Source organism: Sebastes fasciatus, chromosome 20 (assembly GCF_043250625.1).
Source record: "Sebastes fasciatus isolate fSebFas1 chromosome 20, fSebFas1.pri, whole genome shotgun sequence".
NCBI classification, from domain to species: Eukaryota; Metazoa; Chordata; class Actinopteri; order Perciformes; family Sebastidae; genus Sebastes; species Sebastes fasciatus.
The window spans coordinates 25,336,756-25,353,175 of record NC_133814.1 but is presented as its reverse complement, the minus strand read 5'-3'; the positions used below and the strand labels follow the sequence as shown (position 1 = coordinate 25,353,175).

Below are 16,420 nucleotides of genomic sequence, written 5' to 3'. Positions count from 1 at the left end.
TGATGATCATAAAGTGGGCATGTCTGTAAAGGGGAGACTCGTGGGTACCCATAGAACCCATTTACATTCACACATCTGGAGGTCAGAGGTCAAGGGACCCCTTTGAAAATGGACATGACAGTTTTTTCCTCACCAAAATTTTGCGTAAGTTTGGAGCGTTATTTAACCTCCTTCCTTCCTAACTTTAAAACTGAGCTACAACCTCTAAAATATCGATTGCATTGACATGTTAAAGAAATTAGTGGCGTTATTATCTCGTTCACTTTGACAGTTTGCAATCACTAAAGTCCCTACTTACGTCCATTTCTCACCACTTTATTTCTGCTTTGTTAAAGAATAATAATCATGCATAATGTCTCAAGAAAACAGAGCTATGAACCTCTACAACCTCCAGCTGACTTCACGTCTTCACCTTTGAAGGACCTGCACGCGGCTGCTTCATAATTACAAGCTGACAACTGGGAAATAGGCGTTAATATTATCGCCCTCCTCACAGAAACAAGCAGCTGATAATTGTGAAAAGTCAAGCACCCATTGTGTTATAAATCCCCCCAGTATATCTTGTCATTCAGACAGAGCTGGGTGCCGGGTAATCACCCACTCGCTTGATTTATTCACCTTAAATTGGAACTCTACCGCCACAAATAATTTAATGCACCAACAAGCGGACGTTTTTTTTTGTTTTTTTTGGGGGGGACATAAAACCTGTCTCATCTAACACAAACAGGCCCCCTATGCACCGTGACTCAGTGATTACTGCCTGCAATATTTCTCAATCACTTGAGCTGAAATCCAGAGCGCACATATGCACGGAGACAGACAGCGCTTAGAGACACCAGAGAGGGATGAGCAGAGAGACATGCGAGCCTGACCTGCATGCCAAGTAGCCATCTTTGTACCCACCCTCTTTTTCTTTTTTTTCTTCTCCAGCCCAAACACACACACACACACACACACACACAAACACACACACACACACACAAACACATGTGCACTCACTCACACACACTTATGTTTGCTTGCACACACATTTCTTCTGACATGCACATACATGATCACACGTCACTGCGGCAGCACAGACACACCTGGTCAACACCTGCCTGCTCAGGGAGCACACGGACCCTCCCCTAAAAACACTCATCCGGTCTACCTGTCACATGCCACCACATACATTAAGAAGATGCACACACACACACACACACACACACACACACACACACACACACACACACACACACACACACACACACATACACACACACACATACAGTCCTGCAGTTTACATCATCGTTCATGCAGCGTCACACAGTCATGGCAGCACCACAGAGGAACGGCGACAGCTGAGGATGCAAACACGGGGTTAGAGAGAGAGAGTTACCGTTTGCTACTTAATGAGCAGGTCGGCCGCCTGGCGCATCCTCCCGCTCCACACGCCTCCCTCTTCCTCCTCCTCCTCCTCCTCCTCCCCTCCTCTCCATCTTTTTGATTTTTTTTTCTTTGCACTGCGGCTCTGTGTCTTTCCCGCGCCCTGAGGATCCGCCACAGTCCCCCCTCGCTGGTACCCGTAGTAGCGCCTCAGAGGCAGTCAGCATCTCTTCCTGCTCCTCCTCCTCCTCCTCCTCCTGTCTTGTCCCTTCCCCTCTCTCTCTCTCTCTCTCTCTCTCTCTCTCTCTTTCTCTATATCCGTCACCCTCTCTCGTCCCTGACATAAAAAAAACCCTCCCTCTTCTCCTCCGCTGTCGCTCGTTCTCTCTCCTGCCGCTGTTACCTCTCACTCAGTACAGCGTGTGCCTCTTTCCAGAGCCCAGGCATTGCCAACCCCAACCATATGATATCACCCAGTTGCCTTATAAGGGAAAAACGGTGGGTTGCCATGACGACAGCAGACTCCACCTGTTCTTCTCTCTCTCTGTCTCTCTCTTTCTCTCTCTCTCACGGTGTCAGTCCACCTTTTTCATCAGGAGATAGATGGTGTGGTTTGGGTAAACAGACACGTGAAAGAGCAGAGAGTGGGTGGAGAGGAAGGAGGAGATGATGAGAGCAGACGGAGACGGTGATGGACAGAAGCTGACGGAGGTTTTGGAGAAGGAGACTTAAAGGACATCTTTTTGCTTTCTTTCTTTCTTTCCCGAGAGAATAGTTACTGAAAACATGTGCAAAGACTGTGAACATTGTAGTACTGGATTGTGGAGTTAGGCCGTTACACTGGTTTTCATTAGTTTTGTGTTCAGGATTTTGTAGGCGGGGCTAAAATCATAGCTGGAATTCGATCATCCTTAACATAACTCCAATAAATACACCTATCAACACGTCTAAAGCTCCTAATTAACACAACGTATGTCATTTGTTACATCCACACATGAACAGAAATGTAAAAATGACATGATGTCGGAGTGACTCGTCTTGTCGTCACAGTGAGGTTGCCAGGTTTGGTACCATCGAGTCCAAAACGAAGCTAAATCCAGATCAGTCATTCTATACATCTCATGATATTTCCGTCACTCAGCGGCTCATAAAGTTCATTACAGGAAGCATGATGGTGGGCAGTCTTATTATATACCACTTTCAGAAAACAGAACAATGTTGTCACTCATCTGGTGATAGCGCTGAGCTTTCCTACGCTGTGACAAGAGTGTGTGGATGAAGCATTAAGTTGTTACTCATTTACATTTTCTCTATGCATCGTAACGTTAAAGGGACTGTTTGTAACTTCTTACACGTAGAAATCACCCGGGTCGGTGTCCCATGCGCGCTCGCGTATGCGCGCTCGCGTGTGGCTACACTGTTCAGACTCAGACTCCAACACAAACTACACGGAAGCACCAAAACCTCTTGGTTGTATCTAGTGAAGCCCGTCTGTTAAACAGTGTTGGCCGCGGTCGGAGGACGCGGGGGAGACCGTAGCTTTGGTCTCCAGGACCGGAGTCTCTGCTCCTCTGCCTGCTTGCCTTCACTCAGCTTGCTCCACCTCACGTGCATGCGCGCACACTCCACACTGCAGAAGACTTCGTAGGTCTGAGAATATCTAGTGGAGGTTTGTGCAGAAATAACTGCTGCAGCTCCTCCAGACCAACAGAGGTTTTCTGTGTCTTGTGAAGTGACGGGGCTCCGCAGAGAGAAACGTTATCGTCTCCGACTGGGTGCCGTTGTTTCCCTCCGACTGAGGTCGGGAGGCTGAAGCAGGAAAAGCCGACACAATTTTATTTGAATAACCAACTAGTTATATATCTAAGGCTAGGCTAATAACTGTTTTAAGTCATAGAGGTTAAACAAACCAGATAAACTGTGTAAACAAGACATCCTTGGAGGTGTTGGTAGCTGTTCTTCGTGTCTTTATGCTAAGCTAGCCTAACCCCGTCCTGACTCCAGCTCCAGACATGAAACTGACATCAATCCTTTAAACTCCCTCTCAGACGAAAAGCAAACAAAATGCTGAGCGCCTCCTTGAAGCTACACAGAGAGAAGAGCTGCAGCCGGCGGTTCTGTTTGGACCATCTGTCTCAGGTATCCCGTTAGAGCGAGTGGTGATTGATGGCAGAATGAAAGGCAGAATATGAAGAGGAGAGAGCGGTGCGGGATTTGATGGAGCGCCGAGTTTAATATTTCACATTCTGACATTTTGTCTCACTTAAATCCTTTTCTCTGAATTCTATCGCCGTCTCTTTCAGATAATAACCGCTCAAAAAGTGGCCATTACTGCCCCAGCACGCCGCTCATAAAAATGCCTCCACTGAGCACGCGTCTAAAGCCCCGCAGGCATCTCACCACATAATGCGCTTGTGTGGGTTTCCGAGCCCACCGATGTGCCGTTATTATCTCCCAGGAAGAAAATGTTCACATGTGGAAACAGAAAGCACTCAGAGAGCTCCTACCTTCCCCCCGAAGGCTGCACTCTCTCTCCTATTCTACAGATAATCTGGATCTGCATTCAAATACACGCAATAGCAAAACATTTACAAAAAAAATAACCTATTTTACGATGATAATAAGTCTTTAAAAATACCTGGATACTCATTAAAGCTCTGGCTGTAGGAATCTGTTGATCGGTTTTTAGATATCTCCTCCTAACAATAGTTTTGTTTCCATTCAAATGTTGCCCAGGTTTTTATGTAAATTTCTGAAATATACTACTTTTATGCTAATATATTCAAAAAGACATGAAAAGAATAAATTATATCAAGCTGCAGTTACTCTGATACATCTCAACATCTCATAGCTGCATTTGTGTTTTTATTAGGGCTGTCAATGCAAATTTGTCCATGCAAAAATGCGTTAACGCAAATTGTGATATTGAGGTTGTAGCGGCTCAGTTTTAAAGCTAGAGTGAAGATACCGGTATCGTATGAAACTATAAAACCTGAAGAATCCATCGGTACCAACCATGTCGTACTAGCTTGTCAGGAAGGAGGTTAAATAACGCTTGAAATCTATGCAAAACTTTGGCGAGGAAAAACTGTCATGTCCATTTTCAAAGGGGTCCCTTGACCTCTGGCCTCTAGATCAGTGAATGTAAATGGGTTCTATGGGTACCCACGAGTCTCCCCTTTACAGACATGCCCACTTTATGATAATCACATGCAGTTTGGGGCAAGTCATAGTCAAGTCAGCACACTGACACACTGACAGCTGTTGTTGCCTGTTGGGCTGCAGTTTGCCATGTTATGATTGGAGCATATTGTTTTATGCTAAATGCAGTACCTGTGAGGGTTTCTGGATCAATATCTGTCATTGTTTTGTGTTGTTAATTGATTTCTAATAATAAATATAAACATACATTTGCATAAAGCAGCATATTTGTCCACTCCCATGTTGATAAGAGGATTAAATACTTGACAAATCTCCCTTTAAAGGTACATTTTGAACAGATAAAAAAAGATAAATCCTCTATCATGTTGCATAGATATTGACATACTGTAATACATTTTTCTGAAAAATCATGTTCTATATGATAAATAATAATAATAAAAAAAAAAACTAAAAAGAAACATCTGGAAAATCAGTTGAAAACTTTTAGAAAGGTTTAGATAATTACAATAATCAGCATTTCTAAGTGGTCATTATCGCAAAGACAACCGGATTAATCCTCAGAGCGCAGAATTGCCAACAACACAGGACACGCTGCGTTTTGTTTTCCAGAGTTAATTCAGCTGTTCCATCGTCCTCCATTCAACATTTAATGGTCTAAACAAAACAATGATGGGAGCTCTCGTGGTATTAATCGTTATCAGCCACAACATACATCTGTTGCATGACTTCTTCTTCTCCAAATGTACATATCATGCATGCACATACTAATAATGTGCATAAAATAAAAACTAGTGTATGTATATCTACCTACTCAAACCAACAAACAGGACCATAAATGTGGAATTGAAGCACATCTCAAACATTAAATTCCTGAACAATAACATCAGCTATAAACACACATTATTCAGGGAAATGAGGCAGAAACAGACTCTTATATACAGTATAATATCTTATATTTGTGTTCGCATCAGTAGTTCTGATGATGATATGATAATGTAAACACTTAATATGATTTATTATTTTGCCCGTTAGTAAAACCTCCTTCTAGATCCTTTGATATTTGTCAGTATGCGTGGTGTTTTCTGGTATTCTCAAAGTACCGTGTGTACTGAACATACTGATACCAAGATAAACAACAGCATTAGACCTGATTGAGGTGGTTCAGGAGAGTCCTACATGTCTTCTGGACCTCAAGAGGATTCTAGGAAATACCGTAACACCCCTGTGATTCTTTGTTTTTGTGTTTGTTGATGTCGGTTAATCAGGCGTATTCGGTGCACGGAGGATACCTGTCGTCCAGCCGGGACGGAGCCCTGCGACAAGCTGCCGGGGCTGTTGGAGAACTTGTTCTTCTGGAGGTCCATGAGGGCGTCTCGCTGGCGTTCGATGTCCGCCTTGTGGATGCTGTTCAGGGCCTCCAGGCTCTTGGCGGCCACGGAGTTGTGGCGGCGGTCCAGCGAGGACGACGTGAACCCCCCGTTGGTATTGTCGGGGAACCGCCGGGCCCCGCGGCCGCCGCCGCCGCCAGCCAGCGTGTGGTAATCCCGCGGGAACTCGGCATCGCCGGCAGAGATCATGGGACCCTTTCTCTTCTCTCGACCTGAGTGGAAATAGAAAGTGAAGCTGTGAGACAACTAGATATATTCTTAGTGACGCCGTTATATCGCATTTAATAAAATGATAAATATTAGTGTTAATGTTTTTTATAAAATACTTCAGTACAGACAACATGTCTCTAAAGCAAACCATACGTTTGTAGGAAGAGGAGGAGAATCAAACTAAACACAGTCAGCAATAATGTGAAACATACTGTATGTAGTCAACAGGCAGAAGTCTGATAACCACATGTGTTGTAGTGCTTTAAACTGAGAGGTGGTTAGCGCCAACATCACAGCACTGTATCGTGTAAACACACTGTAGTTAATAGGTTGGACCTTGAGGCACATCAAGTGAGCAGCAGCGAGAGTGTTAACGTGACGACTAACAACGCATCCATGCACTCATTCTGTCCTTGAGCATCCGGCGCCGTGTGTTTGTGTTCAGGGAGACACGAGAGACAAACAGAGAAAACTGTCTTATTGTTCTATACACACAAAAACACACAAACACACCTCTAGCAATACAGCCCTTTGTGAAAACACAGCTGTAACAGCTGTCTATTCCAACAACTGTCCAGGGAATCCAGAGGCAAAGAAGGAAAAAGCTGTTGTGCTGTTATTATATGACAGCAGAAATATCCCACAGTGATGTCAAAACCAGTGAAGGGGAAGTGACATAAATGGAGATGATGTCCTCTGGTGTGGGGACAGCTTTTAGTGCCCTCTTGTGACCGGTGACACACAAAGCACTGCTGACACGCTGAAGGTGATCACATAGGATGCATCTCAAGTCTCTTATTTGTTATTTCCTCGCTTGAGTCGGTCAGCGAGAAACACTTTTATCGTCATTTCCATTCATTCACACGTGAGGCTGATAACCTGCTGAGCGTCAGGTTTGATATGAGTTACATCATTTCATTTTCCCCTGAAACATTTAGCCTAATAAATAATTTCCAGTGTTCAAAAAGACCCAATAATCATATTCTGGGTTATTAAATAATGAATTCACAATGAGATTATCAATAAATACAGACGCATTGTGCCAGTAGAAATGGTTCCTGAACCTCTAAGCAGAACACAGTATCAATACAGACTGCAGGTTGTTGTTCATGTGCAGGTGTTTGTTGAACAGGTAACGGGCTACAGAGATAACGGAGTGCCTTCATTAGTATTATTAGTACAGTGCAAACACAAATGTCTCTACAGCTGTTAAAGCCGATGGACAGCTGATCCAGCGGGGAGGATCTTGGGGAGGATCCCCAGACCCGCCGCTTTGGTTTTAAAATCCTCCCTTTTTATGAGATCTCAAGGTTGGCGAGTATGAACGGACGTCGCTTCACGTGACGCTTCAGAGGAAAAGACGTCTCTTGTCTCTATAAACATATTTCCTCGTTTCCTCTCTCCTCGCATGGTTTCCTTGCGTCTCTCCATGCGTCCCCGGTGGGAAGGACTAGGGATGCACCGATACCACTTTTTTTTCAGACCGAGTACAAGTACTTACATTTGGGTACTCGCCGATGCCGAGTACTGATACGAGTACTTCTCTGTGCCAAAAGACCCTCGTTAACAGCCAGCTGGAGGGTGTGAGCGACACACGGCAGGCTGGGGAGTCCCACATACGAGGCGGTGCGCCGCGACCGGCTCTAGGTCGGCTTGGGAAGGCTCAGGGTGGCTCGAGGCCGCAGCTTTACAACGCTCCCTGCCCGGACCTCTCCGCACCATGGACAAAGGGTTCGCTGCGCCCTCTCTCTCAGCCGAGGAGGAACGGGGCCCCCACGTAAAAGGCGTCAGGGGCGATGTCGGCAACCCACCCGACCCGTCTTGAAACACGGAGCAAGGAGTCTAACCCGCGCGCGAGTCAGAGGGTGTAAGCAAAACAGGCTGAGGTGGGATCCAGGTCAAATGGGGTCGGGCGCAACATCGTAAAGTGGTATCGGTGCCGTTGTATCGGAGCCGTTTTGCGAGTACGAGTACATGAGCACAGTATCGAACCCGATACCCGATACCCGATACCCGATACCCGATACCGGTATCGGTGCAACCCCAGGAGGGACTAAGACTCAAGGAAAAGACAGAAGTTAATAAAGAAACAGAAATAGTGATGTAAATCAGTGTGCAGGGAGAGGCCTTATTCTATACTTCTACTTACTGTAAACAATATATAACAGTAGTCTCTATGTCAAACATAGTGTAGTGTGTGTTCACAGGTTATGACATAAAATAATCTCACACTAATACGTCGTATGATAACAGATTACAGTATCTGGTGGTCGGACTCTGCAGGGTTTTATTACAGCCGGCACCCAGAGAGGATTTGCCTCCTGAATACGGACACACATCCAGTACCGTTTGTTTACAAGACCCCCGTCTACATAGTTGTTGATTCAACTGGAAATCCATTTAGTAAATCAGCTTAACTTGGTTAACTGCTTCATTTCCGATTAAAGCAAATGTAACTTTAACCAAATTAGAGGACATGTTTAATAAGTTGACCTCTGCTAGTGAGACGTTTGGGAGCAAGATGATTAGACCACGGATTGAATTAGGAAGATTTCTGCCTCTAAATTTGATCTCGTATAAAAATGTTCATCCATTCAGTCCTCACCATCGAGTACCTGCTGCTCCTTCTAATGGAACTTCTGTTTGTGCTTTCTATCTTTTTAATAGCAGATTTTGCAAACCAAAGACACATTTCTGTCTTTTGCACAAAAAAAGTAGACAAAGTATTATCTTGTTCTTCTTCTACTACTAAGGGTTGCAGAAAATGCACTTGTCTTTACTCTGTTGCAGAATGAAAAGTTAGGACAGGGGATGAAACACTATTATAACAATAGATTTAATTCCTTTTGTTTTTAACAGCCAACCCCTGTGTTAACTATCGAGGATATGGGAAGTGAAAAGCAGATGTTTTGGAGGTAGGAAAGTTAATTTAATTAATAAAGGAAGTCTTTTCCATTCATGGTGTGAAGGTCTAAGTGGAGCTGATATTGTCACTGTTGTATTTCCAGTCATTTTCCCTCGACTTCATCCTGTAACTAGAGTGTAAATGATGTCTTATTATACAGACATCTAACTGTACATACAGCGTACCCTCTCACAGGTCGTGTACAACAAGCTCCTCACTTGTTCTTGTTTCTGTAGTTTCTTTTTTTTTTTTTAAATGCAACCTATAAATTACGCGACCTGCAGAGTCTCTATACATTATTGATCGGTGCTATAAGGTCCTCTTATTTGCCTGCTAGGCAACAAAAGGTGCACTGAAGCAAGAACTTAAACTTCATTAGCTTGCAGTTAAGAAAGTGATGCAGCAGACTACAGCGACTGATTCCACCACATTATCTAGAGACAAATTTGACTTGCATGTTTACATAAATGTTATGTAGTGGTTGAAAATAAAAGCACATTTCCTCAAGTATTTTACAATTTTGAAGTTCTTGTATTTCCATTTTCTTCTATTCTATACTTCTACTTCACTACATCTCAAAGGAAAAATATTGTACTTTTTACTCCACTACATTTATTTGATACCTTTAGTTACTTTGCAGATTATTAATACAAAATATAAATCAAATAATAAATTAAGATATATTATTATAGATTAAAAAGTCCAGCAGTATATAAAGTAATTAAAATTATCTCCAGCTGCAACATTAAAGTGATGAACACATTAAAGCATCAATAATTATAATCTAATAATATATCACATCTTATTCAGTAATGGGTTAATACTGTAGTACTTTTAATTTTTAGTACTTCAAGTACATTTTGACGCTGATCCTTTTGTACTTTTACTTAACTTACTTTAGTTGTACAAAATATAAATCAAATAATAAATCAAGATATATTATTATCTATTAAAATGAGCTCAAGCTGCAACATTAAAGTGATGAAAACATGAATGCATCCATAATAATAATAAATAATGCATAATGAGTATTTTTAATTTTGGTACTTTGATGCCGGTACTTTTACTTACTTTACGTGTACTTTTTAGTTGTATTTATAGTATTTTTAAACTGTAGTATTGCTACTTTTACTCAAGTAAAAGATCTGAATACTTCATCCACCACTGAATTTATTTATTTATTATAAGCACAAGAGTAGGTTTGGTTTCAGACGTGGCAGGGACTAAATGAAATCATCATTCTCATCATACCAGCTACGCAGTTCAGTCTTGATTAAGATTGTTTCGGTCTCATTTATTCCTGGGAATCTGAAGCGTCTCTCCTCCGGTGGATTCAGCCTAACAACAGCAATATTTGTGTTGGTAAAGTGTCTAAATGAAAGTGTTTGAGGTGGTCACAGATGTAAATCTTCCAATAGGAGCGCAGCGGCATGCCGGTGTGTTTCCATGGTAGGGAACAGGTTATAAAACAGACGGAGGGAACATGTAGACAAGAGCTTGTCACTTTAATTTATGTGGAGCCTTGAGCAAACCCCTACCATGTGGGGAGGGGAGTATGTATGTGGGACAAAGAGATGCTATATTCTACCATGAGAAGCACTGCTGGTCATCTGCTGCAATTCACCGTCTTTACTGTCTTCTTAGAAACAGCTGTGTTACAGTGATGATGCGAGAACGTCTGTCCTGCATGTTAACGTGATTCATCCGGAGCAGTCGTCTCTAAATGTGTCATTTATATTCATAGAAATATATAAAATCACAGCTGGGAGCTGCCCAGCACAACCAGTGCTCATTTACTGCTTAATGACATCTCGCTCGCGGGGATTTGATGAGTTATTGCTGTTCTTTTCTTCTTCTTATTCAGATATTTTAGTGTTTGTAATACTCTTTTGAAATATTAACCTGGCGACTGGACGAATATAATCGGTTATCGGCGATTGGCTGAGAACATCGCCGGTTGTTTTTTGGGCGATTTTTGTAATTTTATTTTGCTAATTTAAACGGACTGTTTGTAACTTTTTACAGGTATAAATCTACCGGGTCGGTGTCCCATGAGCTCACGTGTGGCTACGCTGTTCAGGCTGCTTCTCTGCCTGCTAGTCTTCACTCACACAGCGCGCGTGTTCTCACTCCACCTCACATTCATGCGCGCAGAATATCTAATAAATGTACAGTGGACGTTTGTGCAGAAATAACTGCTGCAGCTCCTCCAGACCAACAGAGGTTTTCCGTGTCTTGTGACACGGAGAGACCTTCGTCTGGTCAGCTAACATTACTGCCAAGCAGCTGAAATATAGAGTGATATTGTGCTTTTAGCTGACGTGTGTCGCCTCACTGTGTTGATCAATGCTCGTTCATGTCTATGTAGAGCGAGCACAAGCGCGAGCAACAGGACGCTGACTTCCGTTGACTTAACGGCCACAGGTGTCGCTGTTAACAAGACATTTCTGATTCTTACAAACAGTCCCTTTAATGGTCTGGCCCCGCCGACTCAGCGGGCAGAGAGAGAGATAGGCAGTAGTGAAACAGCGTGTAGAGACGGCATATCTTCACATCTAACTCTGTGAATCAAGTGTTTATTTCGACCAAATCAGAGTTGGACAAATATTCTGCTTTATGCAAATGTATGTATATATTTATTATTGGAAATCAATTAACAACACAAAACAATGACAGATATTGTCCAGAAACCCTCACAGGTACTGCATTTAGCATAAAACAATATGCTCCAATCATAACATGGCAAACTGCAGCCCAACAGGCAACAACAGCTGTCAGTGTGTCAGTGTGCTGACTTAACTATGACTTGCCCCAAACTGCATGTGATGATCATAAAGTGGGCATGTCTGTAAAGGGGAGACTCGTGGGTACCCATAGAACCCATTTACATTCACATATCTGGAGGTCAGAGGTCAAGGGACCCCTTTGGAAATGGACATGACAGTTTTTCCTTTCGAGAAAACGTTCTAGGAAATGATTAGGAATTGACCGCCCTGTAAGACAAAGTGTTACCTGTCTCAGGTGTTTTAGTGATACGACTTACAGCTGTAGTATAAAGACGTTGTTGTTTCTTATATGTCTCCTCCGTTATTATGTCTTTACATTTCCTGCATTATGTTACCTACTTGCCAGCTTGCTAAAGTGATATCCTCTGTGGCTTCTAGACGCCGACAGTAACGTTAATACTGCCGTTGTTTAGCAGCGGCGTTCTCACGACTTGAACCACTTGAACACAAAGCATATTGTGTACACCACTTCCCATGTTGTAAACACCAGTTTCATTTGATGAAACCATTATTTATGTACCTGTAATACCGTCTATTGATCAGATTTAAATGGACAACCTTTGCTCACTTTTCAAATTAACAGCTGCCATTTTCCCTCCCAGTGTTAGTTTTACTAATACCCTAACTGCATATTCATGTATTCTCTTCCATTATATCCAGGCCTGTAATGTCTAGTCTAATCTATTCTGTGTATTCAACTAGAGGCACACACTGTACACGTGAAGCCGACACCAGCACATATTACCTAAATCATGACATTACTCATCCATGTGTGAAACCAGCTCCGGCTCCTGTGCTCTATTTTTTTTCTGAACTCCAGCGTGTCATTATTGCTCCTGGTGGTAGTTAATGGGCTGCCACCTCCTCACAGCTTGCTCCTGGCACCACCTCTGTTATTATGGCTCTGCTAACCGCTAACAGCGCTACCAGTCCGGCTGATGAATTGCCCTTTAATTGTCTTCCTTTGCTCACATTGTTGAATATTTAACTGCGATGTTGTCGCCATCGGGGAGATGTCATATTTCAGCTTCACTCACAAGCATGTAGGCGTTTTTAATACATTAATACATTAATACAGCGCTGTACATGTATGAGCCCACAAGGAGTACTGGTTAGGGCTATCTATCAGATATTAACGCTGACATTATCACACTAAACCTTCATTTTAACATAAACCTATTACACAGCAGGGCTGGGACGATTCACCTATCTCCCGATTCGATACCATCACGATACTTCGGTGCTGATTTGATATGTATTGTGATTAGATATTATGCGAATTTTGTTACCTTTAACACTAAACCATGGGAAAAAGTGGAATCATACACTTCTACGGACTTTTACTTTGAAAAATATCTAAATTAATACATTAAAATGTTTGATTTTCAGCATGTATGTAGTCAGAGATGTCCTGAAGTCAAATATATCAGTCATTTCCCTCACAGATTAGTGGTATTTTCTTTTTAATTTATAAGGGACATGTAATGTTTTATACTTCTGGTGAATATAATCCATCAATCTTATTTTCATATTTGTATTTTGTATATAAAGTTCCCTATTTTGAAAACCGGACGTAGTCCCACATGTCTACTTCCTCTAACTTCTCCAAGGTGGTCTCTAGCTCTCCCGTCAGCTCCGTTCTCTTTATACATCCATGGTCAGCTCCATCGGGGCCGTTTCAATGCAGAGAACATAAATGTCAGTATCTGGGTGCTCTACAGTCGTAGCGTCAGCCCGTTTGACCACGGAGATGAGAGTGACGACCAGATTGAACCGCATGTAACCGCGATACGACAACGTTTCCGAGTTAGCATGCAGGGTTAGCCGTGATGTCTAGCTCTGCTTTTCCTGTCAATGTGTGAAACCCAAAGTGTTTCCATCCTTCACTGGATGTGTAGTGTTTACCACGCTGGATTAAACATGTGAGGGTGCAGGTCGTATCCACACCAACCCTCCGTGGTTTTCTATTTTCTCGTTTCAGCTAATTTCAGCCGACTGCGGTTTGTTTTGGTTGACGGATACGGAACGGATATGACGTCACGTTACTCAGACTACAACAATAAAAGAGGTAACTTCCTTCTTCCTCCACATAGACTCAAATGAAGCAAGTATATCGATTCTGGCATTAAAAAATCTATTTCAAAATCCTAAAATAAAACATGATCCATAGGTGAATCAATTGGTTTTCCCACCTCCACCTGTAACTACAGTCAGATATTAAACCTAATCCTGACATTATCACACCAAAACCTGCACACACACAGAATCAAATTCTACTTGCTGCTTCTAATAAACAGAATGAAATGTGTGTTTGTTCCTCTCACAAACACACACACATTATAAAAGGTGCCACGCTGGCCTATCCACATGATTCATTATTTTGTGCTCATTATAGTTGAGGGGAGACTAAAAACCAAGTGTCAGTGTGCCACTGATACCGTATTTCAGCTGTCCGGGACACATTCCAAAAGGCTGCTCAAGGCCACGTCCAAACATTTCTCATTACAAGGCTGTGTGAGTGAGTGTGAGTGTGTGAGTGTGAGCGTGTGTGTTGTTACTACAACCTTGGCCACTGTTGGCCGCGGTCTGACAGAGGCCATTTGTTAGTTTTATGGTTTCATCGGGCTGAGGTCTAATAATTTGTCCTCGTCTGTGCTTCACTCAAATTTACTTCAAATTATTTTCCTCCTGAGTGTTTGAGCTGTGGTTTGTTGTTGTGCGCCTGCAGGAGCTGAGTTAGAGTACAACCAGCTGACGACTGTATACGCAGTACACGTATAGTACTGCACCATATATATACCATATATATACACACACACCTGTCTATAGTGGTGCTTGCATTAATTATGAGACACAAGCTGCAGTCTGACGTTACAACACAACATGCACATTGTGAATCTCAGCATATTGTTGCATCTGCTGCACGCTGGCTGAGATACATTCATGTGAATTCACTGTATTTAGTGTTGAAACTATGTTATTTACTGATCATTCAATCAACAACACTATTAATCAATTAATCCTTTAAAGGTCCCATATTGTAAAAAGTGACATTTTCATGTCTTTTATATTTTAAAGCAGGTTTAAGTTCTATATAAATACTGTGAAAGTATTGAAACGCTTAATCAACAGAGAGATAAACACAGCCCGTATTCAGAAACTGAGCTTTTGAAACAAGCCGTCAGGATTTCTGTCCATTTGTGATGTCACAAATCTACAATATTTAGACCATTTTAAAGTTTTAAACGTAAACATTCTAGATGTGTCCCAGTTTATTTCCTGTTGCAGTGTATGTGAATAACATCATCTGACAGGAAGTAAAAATGGAGCATCTGCAGCATTCAGACCGTTTGCATAGAAATGAATGAATGTTATTAGTGTCTTGAACAGTGAAAAGTTCCTCTCTACTGTCCTCCTTTGACCACATGTTTCTCTGGCTGCTTTCCCACTGACTCATTCATTATTCATGTATTCATTTTTTTTCATAATCTCAATCATACTCCAAGTTACAGCCAGTGGCGTCCTTCCACCGGCTGCAACCGAGTTCACTTCTAACTCCGTCTTCCCCTCTCGCTCCATCAGAAATCCTCTATTCATCAGAGACCATTAATTACGAAGGAAGGCACTGTGGCAGGAATGAGTGAAAGAGGGAGAATAAAAAAACAAAAAAACGGTGCTCCTCCATCCACAAATTATAATATCCATCTCCAGGGCACTCGAAAATTAAAATAAAACCCAAACAAGATCTGAATGCGAACGCCGAGCGGGCTATATTTGGAACAAGGTCTGCCTTCGCTGAATACAAAATTTCTCCAAAGTGTTGCCGGCAGCGAGGCTCCGGATCCAGGATCACAGAGAACCAGTTGTTACGCTTCAAAAGAGGAGGTGATTGCCTCATAACCCTACAATCACCCACATTAAGAACCGACTGTGCCTTCCCTTCAGGTAACATGTACATTAGCCTCTCCGTCATTTAACAGCGTTACTATAATTACAGTAATTATTAGCTGTAGTACTCCTGATGTGGGAGAACAGTATGTACCATGATTTAACAACTTTAGGGTGTAGAAGCCTCCGCGCCGCTCTCTATGACCTTCAGTTCAAATTTCACTTCTGAGAGTGCTTCATAATTCATTTACAGCCGGAAGATTGATAAAAAAGTTATGGGGAGTCTCAAAATACCAGAGTGACTTTCTGAAATATCTCCCGATACGAGAGCCAGTCCAGAGCACAGCAGCCAGTCAGACTTCAGCCTGCAGCCGCCGGTTCAAACAGGCCTGAAGGACACTCGACCCTCAACGTGGCGTCGCTGTAAAGCCTCGGGCAACATCCGACTGATCCTGGGAAGAAGACAGAGCAGCACTGGAAGTTGAATAAATAAATATTCATCGTTTTAAGTAGGGGTGGGAAAAAACGATTTAACGATTTTGAAATCAATTTTTTAATGCCAGAATCGATTTATTTGCTTCATTTGAGTATATGTGGAGGTAGAAGGAAGTTACCACTTTTATTGTTGTAGTCTGAGTAATGTGACGTCATATCTGTTCCGTATCCGTCAACCAAAACAAACCGCAGCGAGCCAAAACGAGAAAGTGAAAAACGGC

The 16,420-nt window shown here is 42.4% G+C and overlaps 1 protein-coding gene across 9 annotated transcripts in view; it reads right to left on the bottom strand.

The window, feature by feature from the left end:
• Nucleotides 1-16,420, bottom strand: part of srcin1b (SRC kinase signaling inhibitor 1b) — a 124,552-nt gene that overhangs the window by 61,254 nt on the left and 46,878 nt on the right. For 7 of the 9 annotated variants that reach the window (XM_074618897.1, XM_074618899.1, XM_074618898.1 and 4 more), the window contains exon 2: nt 5,817-6,127. In XM_074618897.1, coding sequence (XP_074474998.1) covers nt 5,817-6,127 — 311 coding nt within the window. Of the gene's footprint in view, nt 1-1,378; nt 1,728-5,816; nt 6,128-16,420 lie in introns of those variants that run through there. The other 2 variants (XM_074618903.1, XM_074618904.1) reach the window with 1 other exon arrangement.